General features: G+C 36.1%; 1 protein-coding gene across 4 annotated transcripts in view; it reads right to left on the reverse strand.

Annotated features, from left to right (window-relative positions):
* The window catches only part of LOC133586901 (2-oxoglutarate dehydrogenase-like, mitochondrial), a 90,964-nt gene extending 76,974 nt beyond the window's left edge, over positions 1-13,990 (reverse strand). For all 4 annotated transcript variants that reach the window (XM_061939542.1, XM_061939468.1, XM_061939617.2 and 1 more), the window contains exons 1-4: positions 13,952-13,990; positions 10,683-10,897; positions 5,281-5,454; positions 3,340-3,442 (exon numbers count right to left, since the gene is read on the reverse strand). In XM_061939542.1, the coding sequence (XP_061795526.1) occupies positions 3,340-3,442; positions 5,281-5,454; positions 10,683-10,892 (487 nt within the window). In that variant the 5' untranslated portion in view covers positions 10,893-10,897; positions 13,952-13,990. The remainder of the gene's footprint in view (positions 1-3,339; positions 3,443-5,280; positions 5,455-10,682; positions 10,898-13,951) is intronic.
* Between the last annotated feature and the right edge of the window lie 1,620 nt (positions 13,991-15,610).

Genomic DNA, 15,610 nt, shown 5'->3' on the forward strand with positions numbered 1-15,610 from the left:
TTACCTATAGAATTATAGGAGTGCTAATGATGATTTACTGTATATACATATTATTTCGTATTATGGTGAATAAGTTATGTCCTAGAGGATTTATCCAACATTTATTATTTATTAGATTCCTTTTTTTCTTTTTCTTTTTTGTAAAATCTAAATGTAATTCAGTTTAATTATATTTTATTTCAATTAAATGTAAGTCAATCAAATCAATTTCACTTCAATGTATTTCAAATTAATGTATTATTTACTTTTGAATTCATTATATATATATATATATATATATATATATATATATATATATATATATATATATATATATATATATATATATATATGTATATATATATATGGGGAGGGGGGATAATAGAACTAGGTGATACTTGACGATAGTTGTGGTGGTGATATTGATGTTGATGATGATGATAATGAGGATGATGATGATGACAATACCAATGTTGATGATAGTGATGTTAATAATTATGTCGATGATGGTGGTGATGGTGATGATACTGATGATACAGATGTAGATGTTTGTGATGATAATGATGATACTCATGTTGATGATGTTGATGGTGATGTTGATGATGATACTGATGTTGACGTTGGTGATGTTGATAATGATGTTGTTCATGTTGATGATGATGTTGATAATGATGATGATGATGTTGGTGATGATGATTATGATGATAATGTTGATCACGTTGGTGATGATGATAATGTTGTTGATGATGGTGATGTTCATGATGATTGTGTTGATGATGATATTGATAATGATGTTGATGATGGTGAAGATGATGTCGGTGATGGTGTCATTGATGTTGATAATGATGTTGATGATTATGATAATAATGTTGGTGATGATGATAATGATGTTAATAATGATGCTGATGTTGATAATATTGGTGATGATGATGTTGATAATAATGTTGACGATTGTGTTGATGATGACATTGATAATGATGTTCATTATGATGATGATGATAATGATGTTGATGATGGTGATGTTAATAACGATGTTGATGTTGATGATGTTGGTGACAATGATGATGATGTTGATGATGATATTGATAATGATGTTGATGATGATTATGTTGATGATGATGTTGGTGATGGTGTTGTTGATGTTGATAATGATGTTGATGATGTTGGTAATGTTGATAATGATGATTGTGTTGATGATGCTATTGATAATGATGTTGATTATGATGATGATGATAATGATGATGATGGTGATGTTAATAATGATGTTGATGTTGATGATGTTGGTGACGATGATGATGTTGATGATATTGATTATGATGATGATGATAATGATGTTGACGATGGTGATGTTAATAACGATGTTGATGATGTTGGTGACGATGTTGATGATGATGTTGGTGATGGTGTTGTTGATGTTGATGATGATATTGATAATGATGTCGATGATGATTATGTTGATGATGGTGTTGTTGATGTTGATAATGATGTTGATTGTGTTGATGATGCTATTGATAATGATGTTGATTATGATGATGATGATAATGATGTTGATGATGGCGATGTTAATAATGATGTTGATTATGAAGATGATGATAATGATGTTGATGATGGCGATGTTAATAATGATGTTGATGTTGATGATGTTGGTGACGATGATGATGTTGATGATATTGATTATGATGATGATGATAATGATGTTGACGATGGTGATGTTAATAGCGATGTTGATGATGTTGGTGACGATGTTGATGATGATGTTGGTGATGGTGTTGTTGATGTTGATAATGATGTTGATGATGTCGGTAATGTTGATAATGATGATGATGATAATAATGTTGATTGTGTTGATGATATTGATAATGATGTTGATTATGATGATGATGATAATTATGTTGATGATGGCGATGTAAATAATGATGTTGATGTTGATGATGTTGGTGACAATGATGATGTTGATGATATTGATAATGATGTTGATTATGATGATGATGATAATGATGTTGACGATGGTGATGTTAATAACGATGATGTTGGTGACGATGATGATGATGTCGATGATGATTATGTTGATTATGATATTGTTGATGGTGTTGTTGATGTTGATAATGATGTTGATGATGTTGGTAATGTTGATAATGATGACGTTGGTAATGTTGATAATGATGATGATGATGATGATAATAATGTTGATGATTGTGTTGATGATATTGATAAAGATGTTGATTATGATGATGATAATGATGTTGATGATGGTGATGTTAATAATTATGTTGATGTTGATGATGTTAATAATGATGTTGATGTTAGTGACGATGAGGATGATGATGATGATGATATTGATAATGATATTGATGAGGATTATGTTGATGATGATGTTGGTGATGGTGTTGTTCATGTTGATAATGATGTTGATGATGTTGGTAATGTTGATAATGATGATGTTGATGATACTGATGTTGATGATGGTGAAGATGATGATGTGGATGATAGTGGTGTTGTTGATGTTGATAATGATGTTGATGATAAGGTTGATAATGTTGGTGATGATGATGATGATGATGATGATGGTGGTGATGTTCATTTGAATGATGCTGATAATGCTGTTCATGATGGCGATGATGATGATGATGATGATGTTGATGATAATTATGATGTTGATGATGGTTACGTGGATAATGAAGATGCTAATATGATGAATAGTGCCACTTATGCACTTTGAGTGTAGCCACTAACTTCATGCACTTTATGGGGCAGCATAGAATGATGACGGGGATGATGACGATTTGTGTAGCTATTTTACTGGGTTTTTTTGTTACACATATTTATTATTGTTTTGTAAGAATGCGAGACAAATTTACCTGCGGGTACAAATAAAGAAATGTAATCTAAATCTAATCTAATCTAAAACTTTTCTCAAAATGAAAGAATATAATGAAATGTGGACACCACGTACGCACTGTACATCATACAATATATGTGGCCCCACAGCAGAGCGGGACAAAGCCCACCTGAGAGCTGGAGAAGCTCAAAGCTCGGTAGCAACATAAAAGGAGACATGTGCAAATCAAATTAAGGACAAGGCAAAGACAAAAATAGACATCATGTGCTATCGGCTGAACATGTACAGTAAAAAGGCTCATTAGCTTTCATTAGGCAGCTATAGACCTTGTCACAATATATAATGTGATGAAATGCTTGACCAGATACAGGCAGAAAATGATCATATTTGTGGACAGGCATTAACTCTGTCCTTACGGACTGTGGAGATTTGACGGTTGCAGGTTCAAAACCCGCCGCGTGCTCTGCATGTCCTAATAAACCATGCAGGTCTACGGTGAATGATTTTGGTGTATTGCTTACCTAATTTTTCAATGGTGGTGATGAGATCAGAGGGAACAAAGGAGTCCAGGTCAGCGTCAAGGATGCCCAGAGGGTCTAACTGGGCCACATGATGACCACGTATCTACAAGGGGATGGATGGATTTCACAGACAGAAAGTTACAGGAATGTACACTTTATCCCATGTTTACATCTCATTGTGCAACATGAGAATGTTTGAAGGGGGAACCAAATGTGACCTATGAAAGGGGTACACATTTTTTCCAAAGTAGGACCTCCACCCAGACATACACAACTATTACAAACCCTGTTTCCATATGAGTTGGGAAATTGTGTTAGATGTAAATATAAACGGAATACAATGATTTGCAAATCCTTTTCAACCCATATTCAATTGAATGCACTACAAAGACAAGATATTTGATGTTCAAACTCAAAAACCTTTTTTTTGCAAATAATAATTAACTTAGAATTTCATGGCTGCAACACGTGCCAAAATAGTTGGGAAAGGGCATGTTCACCACTGTGTTACATGGCCTTTCCTTTTAACAACACTCAGTAAACGTTTGGGAACAGAGGAGACACATTTTTTAAGATTCTCATGTGGAATTCTTTCCCATTCTTGCTTGATGTACAGCTTAAGTTGTTCAACAGTCCGGGGGTCTCCGTTGTGGTATTTTAGGCTTCATAATGCGCCACACATGTTCAATGGGAGACAGGTCTGGACTACAGGCAGGCCAGTCTAGTACCCGCACTCTTTTACTATGAAGCCACGTTGATGTAACACGTGGCTTGGCATTGTCTTGCTGAAATAAGCAGGGGCGTCCATGGTAACGTTGCTTGGATGGCAACATATGTTGCTCCAAAACCTGTATGTACCTTTCAGCATTAATGGCGCCTTCACAGATGTGTAAGTTACTCATGTCTTGGGCACTAATACACCCCCATACCATCACAGATGCTGGCTTTTCAACTTTGCGCCTATAACAATCCGGATGGTTCTTTTCCTCTTTGGTCCAGAGGACACGACATCCACAGTTTCCAAAATGAAATGTGGACTCGTCAGACCACAGAACACTTTTCCACTTTGTATCAGTCCATCTTAGATGAGATCAGGCCCAGTGAAGCCGACAGCGTTTCTGGGTGTTGTTGGTAAACGGTTTTCGTCTTGCATAGTAGAGTTTTAACTTGCACTTACAGATGTAGCGACCAACTGTAGTTACTGACAGTGGGTTTCTGAAGTGTTCCTGAGCCCATGTGGTGATATCCTTTACACACTGATGTCGCTTGTTGATGCAGTACAGCCTGAGGGGTCGAAGGTCACGGGCTTAGCTGCTTATGTGCAGTGATTTCTCCAGATTCTCTGAACCCTTTCATGATATTACGGACCGTAGATGGTAAAATCCCTAAATTCCTTGCAATAGCTGGTTGAGAAATGTTGTTCTTAAACTGTTCAACAATTTTGTTGACAAAGTGGTGACCCTCGCCCCATCCTTGTTTGTGAATGACTGAGCATTTCATGGAATCTACTTTTATACCCAATCATGGCACCCACCTGTTCCCAATTTGCCTGTTCACCTGTGGGATGTTCCAAATAAGTGTTGCAAGTGTGCAACATGAGAATATTTTAAGGGGCAACCAAATGTGCCCTCTAAAAGGGGTACACATTTTTTCCAAAGTAGGACCCCCACCCATACATACATAACTAGTATATAGCTCATAAAAAACTATATATTTTTGTTATTTTCATTGTAAGTGGGCCAAATCACTGATATTAGACAATAATCTCATGAAAATGACTGCTGTCATTAGATTATTACGATAAAACATTTAACTTGTTTACCCCGCCTTCCGCCCGAGTGCAGCCGGGATAGGCTCCAACGTGCAATGACAACTTCCTTTCGAGAGACGCATACAGGAATCAGTCCTACTGTAAAAGTCGACAGATGTGTGCGTGGCTACCTGATAGGCTCTGATGAGCGTGTGCACAGCCAGGTGGTCGTCCACAACCTTGCGTGTTGCGTCGGGGGAATGGGACAGGACTCGACCCTGGAGGAGGGCGGAGGGACGTGTGGGAACCTCCTCCGCAGATGGACTGGATGTTCCGCGCATGTTCCGGAAGAAGGTGTCCCACGACTGGAACACAGAGGAGCATGGAAGCAGAAGAGTAAACTATAGGAATGTTGTCATTAAGGGTTTGATGATGCAGTTTCCGATACCCATCACATGTATTCACTATCATTTTTATCATGTATATATATATATTTTATTTTTTTTAAATTTATGGTGAGTTCTATAGATTGTGTAACGATATTAACACAATATTTAAACTAGTTCCTTGTTCTCTTTTATTCCATTCCATTGTTAGATCAATACAAACTCAGTACATCAAAACAGATGCATTAACTATCTATTAGTCATTTAAATAATTTGGTTTTTGCCCTCAAAGTCCTCCAGGGTCCAGGAAATGATCCCCTGAGTTTGTAAATGCTAACAAAAATGACAAAAATATTTTGAGAAAATAAAAATATCAATCTAATCACTCTTGTATCGATTTCATACTGATACTACCTTTGGTAGCACCAATTCAGGGATGGATCCACCCTCTTACTGTGACAAAGCTGACACACAAACAGTTGCTGTCATATTATCCTCTCTCTAACTCTTATTAATCTACTTGTTCGTTTCATGTTAATATCTGCTTACTTTCTGCTGTAACACACGTCTTAATCTTTACTCAGCACTTATTTCTTGGTGTTGTTCAAAGCTTAGCTATTAACATGCCCGGCTAGTTCTCGGTGTGTAATATGTTCAGCCTCGTCCTCCAGTGATAATAGTACTAAGGCTGCAGCTAACGATTATTTTTCTATCGATTAATCTATAGATTATTTTTTTCGATTAATCGGTTAATCTATAGATTATTTTTTCGATTAATCTATAGATTATTTTTCCTTTTACCGATTATTTTTTTTATTTAAAATGAAGATGAAAAAATAAATGTTGGCCAGTTTTTTCAAAAGGCATGACTTTTATATACAAAAAAAAAAGTATGGCCACTCAGTCAACATTGACAACAACATGACAAAATATTCTGTAACAATGTAAACATTTAAAACTTTTAACATTTAACAAAATTAAAAGTAGCTTATTTGCTTTTTAATGTGCAAATATAAAAGTAAACATCCAGTGCAAATCTTAATATTCTGCAATAGTATAAGCATTTCTAAAGTAAAAGTATTGCTTATTTTGCTTTAAAATGTGCAAAAATAAAGATAAACATCCAATACAAAAAAGTGCAAAACGAAATATTCTGTAACAGTGTAAACATTTCAACAAAAGTAAAAGTATTGCTTATTTTGCTTAATAACACAACAATGATAGTATGATTAAAGTGAAAGTTAATTGTTGGTTTGTACATAGTATATGTAACTGTTAATGTTGTAAAAGGTATTTGCACAACTAATTAACGTTAGCGTTAAAGAGGAGCGTGTCTTTGTAAACACTGAACAGGCATGCCAAACGCGCCTCTCAGAGCGAAACAGTGTTTTAGTTTATGAATTTACAACGCAGATACAAATGACACATTCATGATTTTGTGTAATGTGAAGTGAAGTGAAGTGAATTATATTTATATAGCGCTTTTCTCTAGTGATTCAAAGCGCTTTACATAGTGAAAACCCAATATCTAAGTAATGATGACAATGTATACTCACGCGGACGATTGACTAGTTGATGGTGATGGCAAGAACGCTGTCGGGTGTTTTCTTTTCAAATGTTCCTTCATAGCCGTTGTGCTGCTATGATAGGCCATTTCCGCTCGACACAGTGTGCATACAACAACTGTCAAGTGTTTTGCTTTTTTCGCTGTGCTTATCCCACACTTGAAGGGATGTACCAATGCTGAATGTGGCTTCTGGATTTCACTCAAAAGACCAGACCGTAGTTACTTTTTCCTTTTATTTTCCTTTAGTTTGCAACAGTTTTTCCAACCAAGAAACAGCTTCTTTTTTCTTCTTTAGTCTTTTTAGCAGTCTTTAGCAGTGTTAATAGACTTTAGTTTCTTTAGCTGTCATTAGCTGTCTTTAGTAGCCTTTAGTAGCCTTTAGTAGCCTTTAGTAGCCTTTAGCTTCTTTAGTAGGTGAAAAACCTTTAAGGACAAAACACCACAAGATTAACATGCTGTAAAAAATCAATCAATTATCAATCCCATAATTTACAACTATTAATTAGCTATCAAACTCTTAACCATTAAACAAGTGCAAGAAAATGGACACATCTTTTCCCTTTAAGTTAAAACAGATTTTAAATAAATTGTCTCAACATAAATGCACCAAGATACATATAAAATACATTTAACACCAGAAACACAATAGATAAATGCAACAGAAAACCCAATATGCAAATACAGAAATACCTAACCAATTAACCACCTATTTAGATACATATTTAAAATCCATATTCAATATAAATATATTATTAATTTAGCAGTGAAACACTCAATCTTAAACGCTGTCTACTGGTAGAAAAATGCCCCTTTTTCTACGCCCTCACCAACACAGTTAAATCCAACACTTTAAATTGAGCGACTTCACCCTCCTGATGAAGCAAACTGCTCCAACATTTATCAAACTAAGCAAAGAATATCAACACTAAACAACAGTTACATAACACACTGTGTGTATTTAGCCTCCAGACTAAGCACGCTACATGCACACAACCCCCCCTCCCATCTCACCAGCACAACAGGTGCGCCACACCCACGAAGAGAAATATTAAATCTTACATACTTTTGGCACAACTCTGGGTTATCTGTAATGAACTAAACCTTTTTCCACTCTGCGCTGGCGTCTTTTGTACTCCTTGATTTGACACAGCGGTCTAATTACCGGGCTCGCGCACCAGCAGATGTGACAGGAGCGCGCCGCGTTATACCTGCGCGCGAACGTAAACTGATCGGCTCTGATTTTATAAGCCGACTGGCCGAAATAATGCCGAATTATATACATTTGTTTATTGAAATACTCCCACACTTTTGACGACTTTTGGCGTGCTTTTTTTCCCTCGCTCGCACCGCTCGCATCATCTGCTTTGCGCTCCGCCATGACGGCAGTGTGACGTAAATACGCGACGCGTCGAAGCATAAAAACGACGTCGACGTATTTACGTAACCGATGACGTCGACTACGTCGACGCGTCGTTTCAGCCTTAAATAGTACATCATGATGATGCTTAAGATGAAAAAAAAAGTAGTTTATTTGTCGTACTGGAGGTAACTATCATTGGCTTAGGGGAGAGCGGCTCCACACTGCGTATGGAGGAATTGGAGACGCGTATTTAGCTGCTTTCTTAAATCCTGGGGACTAAAAATAAATGCAATATCAGTCAGAGGGGATTGGCCTTTGCCAATTAATGCCTTTTAATGCCGATCACATAATTTTGCATCGTCTGTTACTGATCGATCGGCACATCCCTAATAAGCAGTCAATTAGGAATGCTTAGTAGTTGACGAGAACAACGTATTCCACTAGGCATTCTCCACTTCTTTGATTTATGTACCATGCATAAGTATGATAAAAGTTGCCATGCAATATTGGAGCTCTGATAATTGATAACTTAGAAAAAATCCCGACTTTGTGAGATTTAGAAAAAATCCCGACTTTTTGAGAGAAGAAATCCAGACTTTTTGACTATTAGAAAAAATCACGACTTTTTGACTATTAGAAAAAATCCCAATTTTTTGACACTTAGAAAAAATCCAGACTTTTTGACACTTGGAAAAAATCCAGACTTTTTGACACTTGGAAAAAATCCCGATTTTTTGACAGAAGAAATCCAGACTTTTCGACTATTAGAAAAAATCACGACTTTTTGACTATTAGAAAAAATCCCGATTTTTTGACACTTAGAAAAAATCCAGACTTTTTGAAACTTGGAAAAAATCCGGACTTTTTGACACTTGGAAAAAATCCCAACTTTTTGACAATTGGAAAAAAATCCCGATTTTTTGACACTTGGAAAAAATCCAGACTTTTTGACCCTTGGAAAAAATCCAAAATTTTTGACATGTAAAAAATCCAGATTTTCTGACAATTAGAAAAAATCCAGACTTTTTGACACTTAGAAAAAAATCCCGTTTTTGCGACACTTGGAAAAAATCCAGACTTTTTGGACTATTAGAAAAAATCCAGACTTTTTGACACCTAGAAAAAATCCTGACTTTTTGACAGACAAATCCAGATTTTTTGACTATTAGAAAAAATCCTGACTTTTTGACAGACAAATCCAGATTTTTGACTATTAGAAAAAATCCAGATTTTTTGACTATTAGAAAAAATCCTGACTTTTTGACTCTTAGAAAAGATCCCGACTTTTTGACTCTTAGAAAAGATCCCGACTTTTTGACAGAAAGATCCCGACTTTTTGACAGAAAAATCCGAACTTTTTGACACTCAGAAAAAATCCCAGACTTTTTGACACTTAGAAAAAATCCCAGACTTTTTGACACTTAGAAAAAATCCCCGACTATTTGACAGAAAAAAATCCCGACTTTTTAACACTTAGAAAAAATGCTGACTTTTTGTCATTTGGAAAAAATCCCGACTTTTTGACACTTGGAAAAAATCCTGACTTTTCGACAGTTAGAAAAAATCCCCGACTTTTTGACACTTGGAAAAATTCCCCGACTATTTGACAGAAAAAAATCCCGACTTTTTAACACTTAGAAAAAATGCTGACTTTTTGAAAAAGACTATTAGAAAAAATCCAGACTTTTTGAGACCTAGAAAAAATCCTGACTTTTTGACAGACAAATCCAGATTTTTTGACTATTAGAAAAAATCCAGATTTTTTTACTATTAGAAAAAATCCAGACTTTTGACTCTTAGAAAAGATCCCGACTTTTTGACGCTTAGAAAAGATCCCGACTTTTTGACTCTTAGAAAAGATCCAGACTTTTTGACACTTAGAAAAATTCCCCGACTATTTGACAGAAAAAAATCCTGACTTTTTAACACTTAGAAAAAATGCTGACTTTTTGTAATTTGGAAAAAATCCCGACTTTTTGACACTTGGAAAAAAATCCCGACTTTTCGACAGTTAGAAAAAATCCCCGACTTTTTGACACTTAGAAAAAATCCCCGACTTTTTGACAGAAAAAAATCCCGACTTTTTGACACTTGGAAAAAATCCTGACTTTTTGACACTTAGAACTCAAATATTACATTATTATTATCTCTATGTTGAACAAATTCTGAAATTGGTTGAAATCCAGATGTAATCACAAAACGTAAACATGCTCAGAATAAAAATGCAATCTACACATTAAAACAAGGAATTTGTCTGTATTTTAATATAGTAGCGGTTACCTCATGTACATTTTTATGATCCTCCAACCAGGCGAAGTACATCTCCTCCACATAGTTGGAGCTACTGGTCACTCCCTGAGCCGGCGTGGTCTCTGAGGAGCAACCTCTCCTAGGATCAGGCCTGCACTTGGACAGGGTCCCTCCACCCCCTCGCCACCACGACCATCCTCCACTCCTCAGCACACCTGCAAATGCCCGGAACTGACTCATCGTGGCTATGAGGGGGATAGAAATGTAAAAAGATTAGCAAGTGACTATTTTATTCTTGGTAATCATTCATGAGAAAAGGATAGTAGTCAAGTTACTGCTTTAGTGCAATAAGTGACGGTAACCAAGTTTGGTTTAAAGATTTCAATGACATTTTATTTTACAGTCAAGACTGAAATTATTTATACCCCTGGGAAATTTTGACTTCAAGTTACTTTTATGTAACTAGAATTTTTTTTTTTTTTTAACTGGGAATGACACAGGCATCTTTCGGAAAATGATAAGACGATATACAAGAGGCATCATTACAGAAAAAATAATATTTCCTATATTATATATTTATTTAAATTTGGCCAAAATATACTATATAACACACATACATTATACACAATGAAAAATGACATATTAATGATAATACAATATATTAAATAAATCATATATATATATATATATGATTTATATATATATATATATATATATATATATATATATATATATATACGTACAGACTACAGCTCTTTTCAAACAAATCAAAAATCTGTTTTTTTTTAAAAATAATTTTAATCAATCTCTCTCCCATTTCCAACCTTTGATGTTGATATATAATACTTTGGTATAGTTTAATTGTATATTGCTTTTTTCTTCTCAATCTCTGTAGCACTTTTGAGACTCTAGAAATATAAATAAATAATGAGAAATAAACTGTATTTATCACTTTAAATTTTAGTAGTATATATATTATAAAATAATTGTTAATAAGAAATTAACAAAACATCACAAAATTGACAATTTTAGACAAAAAATGTATCTCTTTTTTACCTTTTTCTAGTACTTTGATGAGTGCTCTACTAGGGGTGTCAAATCCGTTTTCAGTGAGGGCCACAATGGTTGCTTTCGGAGGGCCGCTTTTTAAAAAATTCAAATGATGCATGCGGGTAATAAATGTATGATCAAACAATTGCAGATGCATGTAATTATTAGATATGTTATGAGTAAATTGATGGGATAACTTGCTTTGAAATCATAAGTAAAGGTGACAAGCAGATATATAACTTATTATTTGTATCTAAACAAAAATATCTTAGTAATACAGTGTCAGAATAATTTTATCTAAGTTATCACAAAACTTTGTGTTGCCACGAGTTCCCGACGAGAGGACAAAAGCTGTCTTTGATCTTACCAATCAAAAGGCTTGTAAAACTCCACTGTGTAGGATGGGAAGCGACATGAAGGTGTCGGTTTCTTTGATCTATTGTAATCCACAGGAAGATTTTGTCTTGACCCGAGATCTACAAAGCGGAGAGGAAGCAGGACCTGACCCCCCTCCAGGCACCTTTTCTTTGAACTGTGTTGTAACCAAAGGCAACGGCTGTTTACGACCCCCCTTCCTTTAAGAAACAGCTGTTGCCATGTAATCCGGGAAAGTCCAAATAAAAGAGGAGGCGTGCCACCTTTCGTCAGAGCGTGGTGGAAGACTGTGCAAAGAGTACAGCCCAGACGTTTCTCCTCAATGAGCTAAATTGAATTCTGTCTCTGTTTAATTCCTTGCTTCTTGTCTGTTTAATAGATGTCATCAGTGTTTGAACTTGACATACAGTACAGTACATAGTAATATAATAATACTCAGTGGCCTAACGCAAATCCCATAGGGGTGATAAATGGATGGTCAGCGCCTGAGAGCTGCGGCCTACCATCATGACCTCGCCCTTCCCTCTGTTGCTAGATATCGAGATGTACGTTGTAATATGTATATGTGCTTTGCTATAGAGGTTTTTTCCCACTCCAGACTAGGCCCCCTTAGGAGCCCAGTCTAGATTGTATTTTTTTACTCATCCTTCCCCAGCGTTTTACCTTTTTCCCATCTTTTACGGGGCCCCTTGTGGCGACCCATCAGCGTTCCTGTTCTGTAACCCTGTACACTGTTTTTTTGTCTAATCTTGAACGGGTTTGTGCTGAAAAGAAAGTTTCGTTGTACTTGTGCAATGACAATAAAGACCTACCTACCTACCTACCTAGTGGTTAGAGTGACCGCCCTCAGATCGGTAGGTCGTGAGTTCAAACCCCGGCCGAGTCATATCAAAGACTATAAAAATGGGACCCAATACCTCCCTGCTTGGCACTCAGCATCAAGGGTTAGAATTGGGGGTTAAATCACCAAAAATGATTCCAGGGCGCGGCCACCGCTGCTGCTCACTGCTCCCCTCACCTCCCAGGGGGTGATCAAGGGTGATGGGTCAAATGCGGAGAATCATTTCGCCACCTTGTGTGTGTGTGTGTGTGTGTGTGTGTGTGTGTGTGTGTGTGTGTGTGTGTGTGTGTGTGTGTGTGTGTGTGTGTGTGACAATCATTGGTACTTTAACTTTAATATTTGGCATGATCAGATAATAGTAAAGTTAAAAATATATGTATTTGTTTTACTGTCAACATTGAAAAAAACAAAAGCATTTAGTAAAAAAAATATATATATACCGTATTTTTCGGACTATAAGTCGCAGTTTTTTTCATAGTTTGGCCGGGCTCCAGTGCGACTTATATATGTTTTTTTCCTTCATTATTATGCATTTTCGGCAGGTGCGACTTATACTCCGGTGCGAATTAATAATTTTATTGAGGCATATTATTTCCAGGCTTTTGTGGGCCACGTAAAATGATCCCTGGGCCTTGGTTAGAGGATTATTTTATTTTCACATTGTTTTTGACTTTCCATCCATCCATCCATTTTCTACCGCTTGTCCCTTTCGGGGACGCGGGGGGTGCCATGGAGCCTATCTCAACTACTTTTACTTAATTTTATTTTGTAATTGCAGTATTATCATGGCAACTTGTATCAAATAATTGATGTAATCCTTGCTGTATGTCAACATTACACAACTATCAAAACAAGAGTATATTATATTTATTTGCACGGCCTTTACTCGACATTGACTGTATTTATTTAAAATATGGCTATACACTGTATTAAGACCATATACTCCAGAAGTCCTATAGTGGTTGCAACTTTGTTAAAAACTGTTCCTATAGCAAAAAGGAGGCACTAAACACGACATGAAGGTACTCCTCACCTTAGCAGGAACTCTGTGTTTGGTTTCGGTGTGCCTTTGTTATGACGCATATATGCTATTATGCTATGTAACTAGGGACCACTAATCCCCCTCCGCCCCCTTCAACACAAATCCCCCCTATAATCTGCAAACCTGCCGTGACGCCATAAACACGCGTGGCAAAAGTCGCACGGACAAGTTTAAAAAATGTCACTTTTGTATATGTGCAGACTTCCACAAGACGACGTTTTACCTTCGGGCGCTGCAGGAGAGCGGAGACGTCCGACTGAACAGGTGACCGTGAAGGTGACACGGGACTCGGCTCCAGTTGGACACGCCCCCTTCTGCACACATATAAATTAGAGGCAAGATGGTAGAAATAGCCACGATAAAAACATAAGAATATAACCTTATTGTCACGGTTACAGTCACAATAGAAAAAAATGTTCCTGGCACATCTTTATAGCCTTTAAATACAAAACAATTATTTACAAGATGTAACAACGTCCATATTTTCATCCAGACAGTGGTCCACAGTGGAGATACTTAACTGTGTTTACTTATATAATAACTAATCATGATGGTTATAATAATAATTAATTATACAAATGATTGAATAAGTTGAGTTAAAACAGTTCAGTGGCACCTCAATTTAATTTTGACTCTACCACCTATTGAAAAAAATTAAAATCAATTAAATGTGCGTGGCCCTCCAAAACAGCACCATTTTAGAATACCTTAAAAAAAAACTAACTTTAACGTAAACATTGTATGAAAAAACATAAAATAGAATGTACTATAACAACTAAATTAGTTGTATAAAGCATTATAAAGCACCTTGGAGGGCAGACATCTACAGTATCTCCTTCCGGCTGCTTCTCTGTCAAACACAGCATCAGCAGCTTCTCCATATTTTCATTGATAAAACGTCCGCCATTGAGATATTATTTTAACATCTTTTATGACAGTGTTTCTTAACCCCTTAGAGCCGGGGTCCCCAAACTTTTTGACACGGGGGCCGCATTGGGTTCCAAAAAATTTGGCCGGGCTGTATGTATATTTATATATTTCGAGCACGATGACGTCACGTTATCGATGGGAAAATGCATTTTTAGACAATAGGATTCGCCTGAGCGGCTAGGAGACACCAAAAGCAACAAGCGGTAGAAAATCGATTAGAAAGGACATATTTAAAATATGTATAATTTAACAAAAAAAATAAAAATAAAAATAATAAAATAAAAAAATAATATATATATACATATATATATATATATTATTTTTTATATATTTTTTTTTAACTTGGGACTTCCCGCAGGCTGGATTTTGGACACTGGCGGGCCGGATTTGCCCGCGGGCCGTAGTTTGGGGACCTTTGCCTTAGACGGCCCGCTACAAATATTTGTTTCTCAGCTGTGGTTCATATGGTTTACAGCGGTACACTTTTTCGCCCCTTGTGGCAGTATTGACATTATCAAACAAACAGAAGTCTGGAGCTAAAGTCATAGAGAAGTTTCTTAAGCGCAAAAATTATGACTAAAGTGGTGAAGCTGTATTTTTATTCGCACTTTAATTTTATTGACAGTTTATTTAAGAAACATCCATCTTCTACCCTTTCGGGGAAACGGGGGGCCTAGAGATTCATTAATAATTGAAATTTATTTTAGCACAACATAATAT

Source organism: Nerophis lumbriciformis, linkage group LG02 (genome assembly GCF_033978685.3).
Source record: "Nerophis lumbriciformis linkage group LG02, RoL_Nlum_v2.1, whole genome shotgun sequence".
In the NCBI taxonomy this organism is placed as follows: Eukaryota; Metazoa; Chordata; class Actinopteri; order Syngnathiformes; family Syngnathidae; genus Nerophis; species Nerophis lumbriciformis.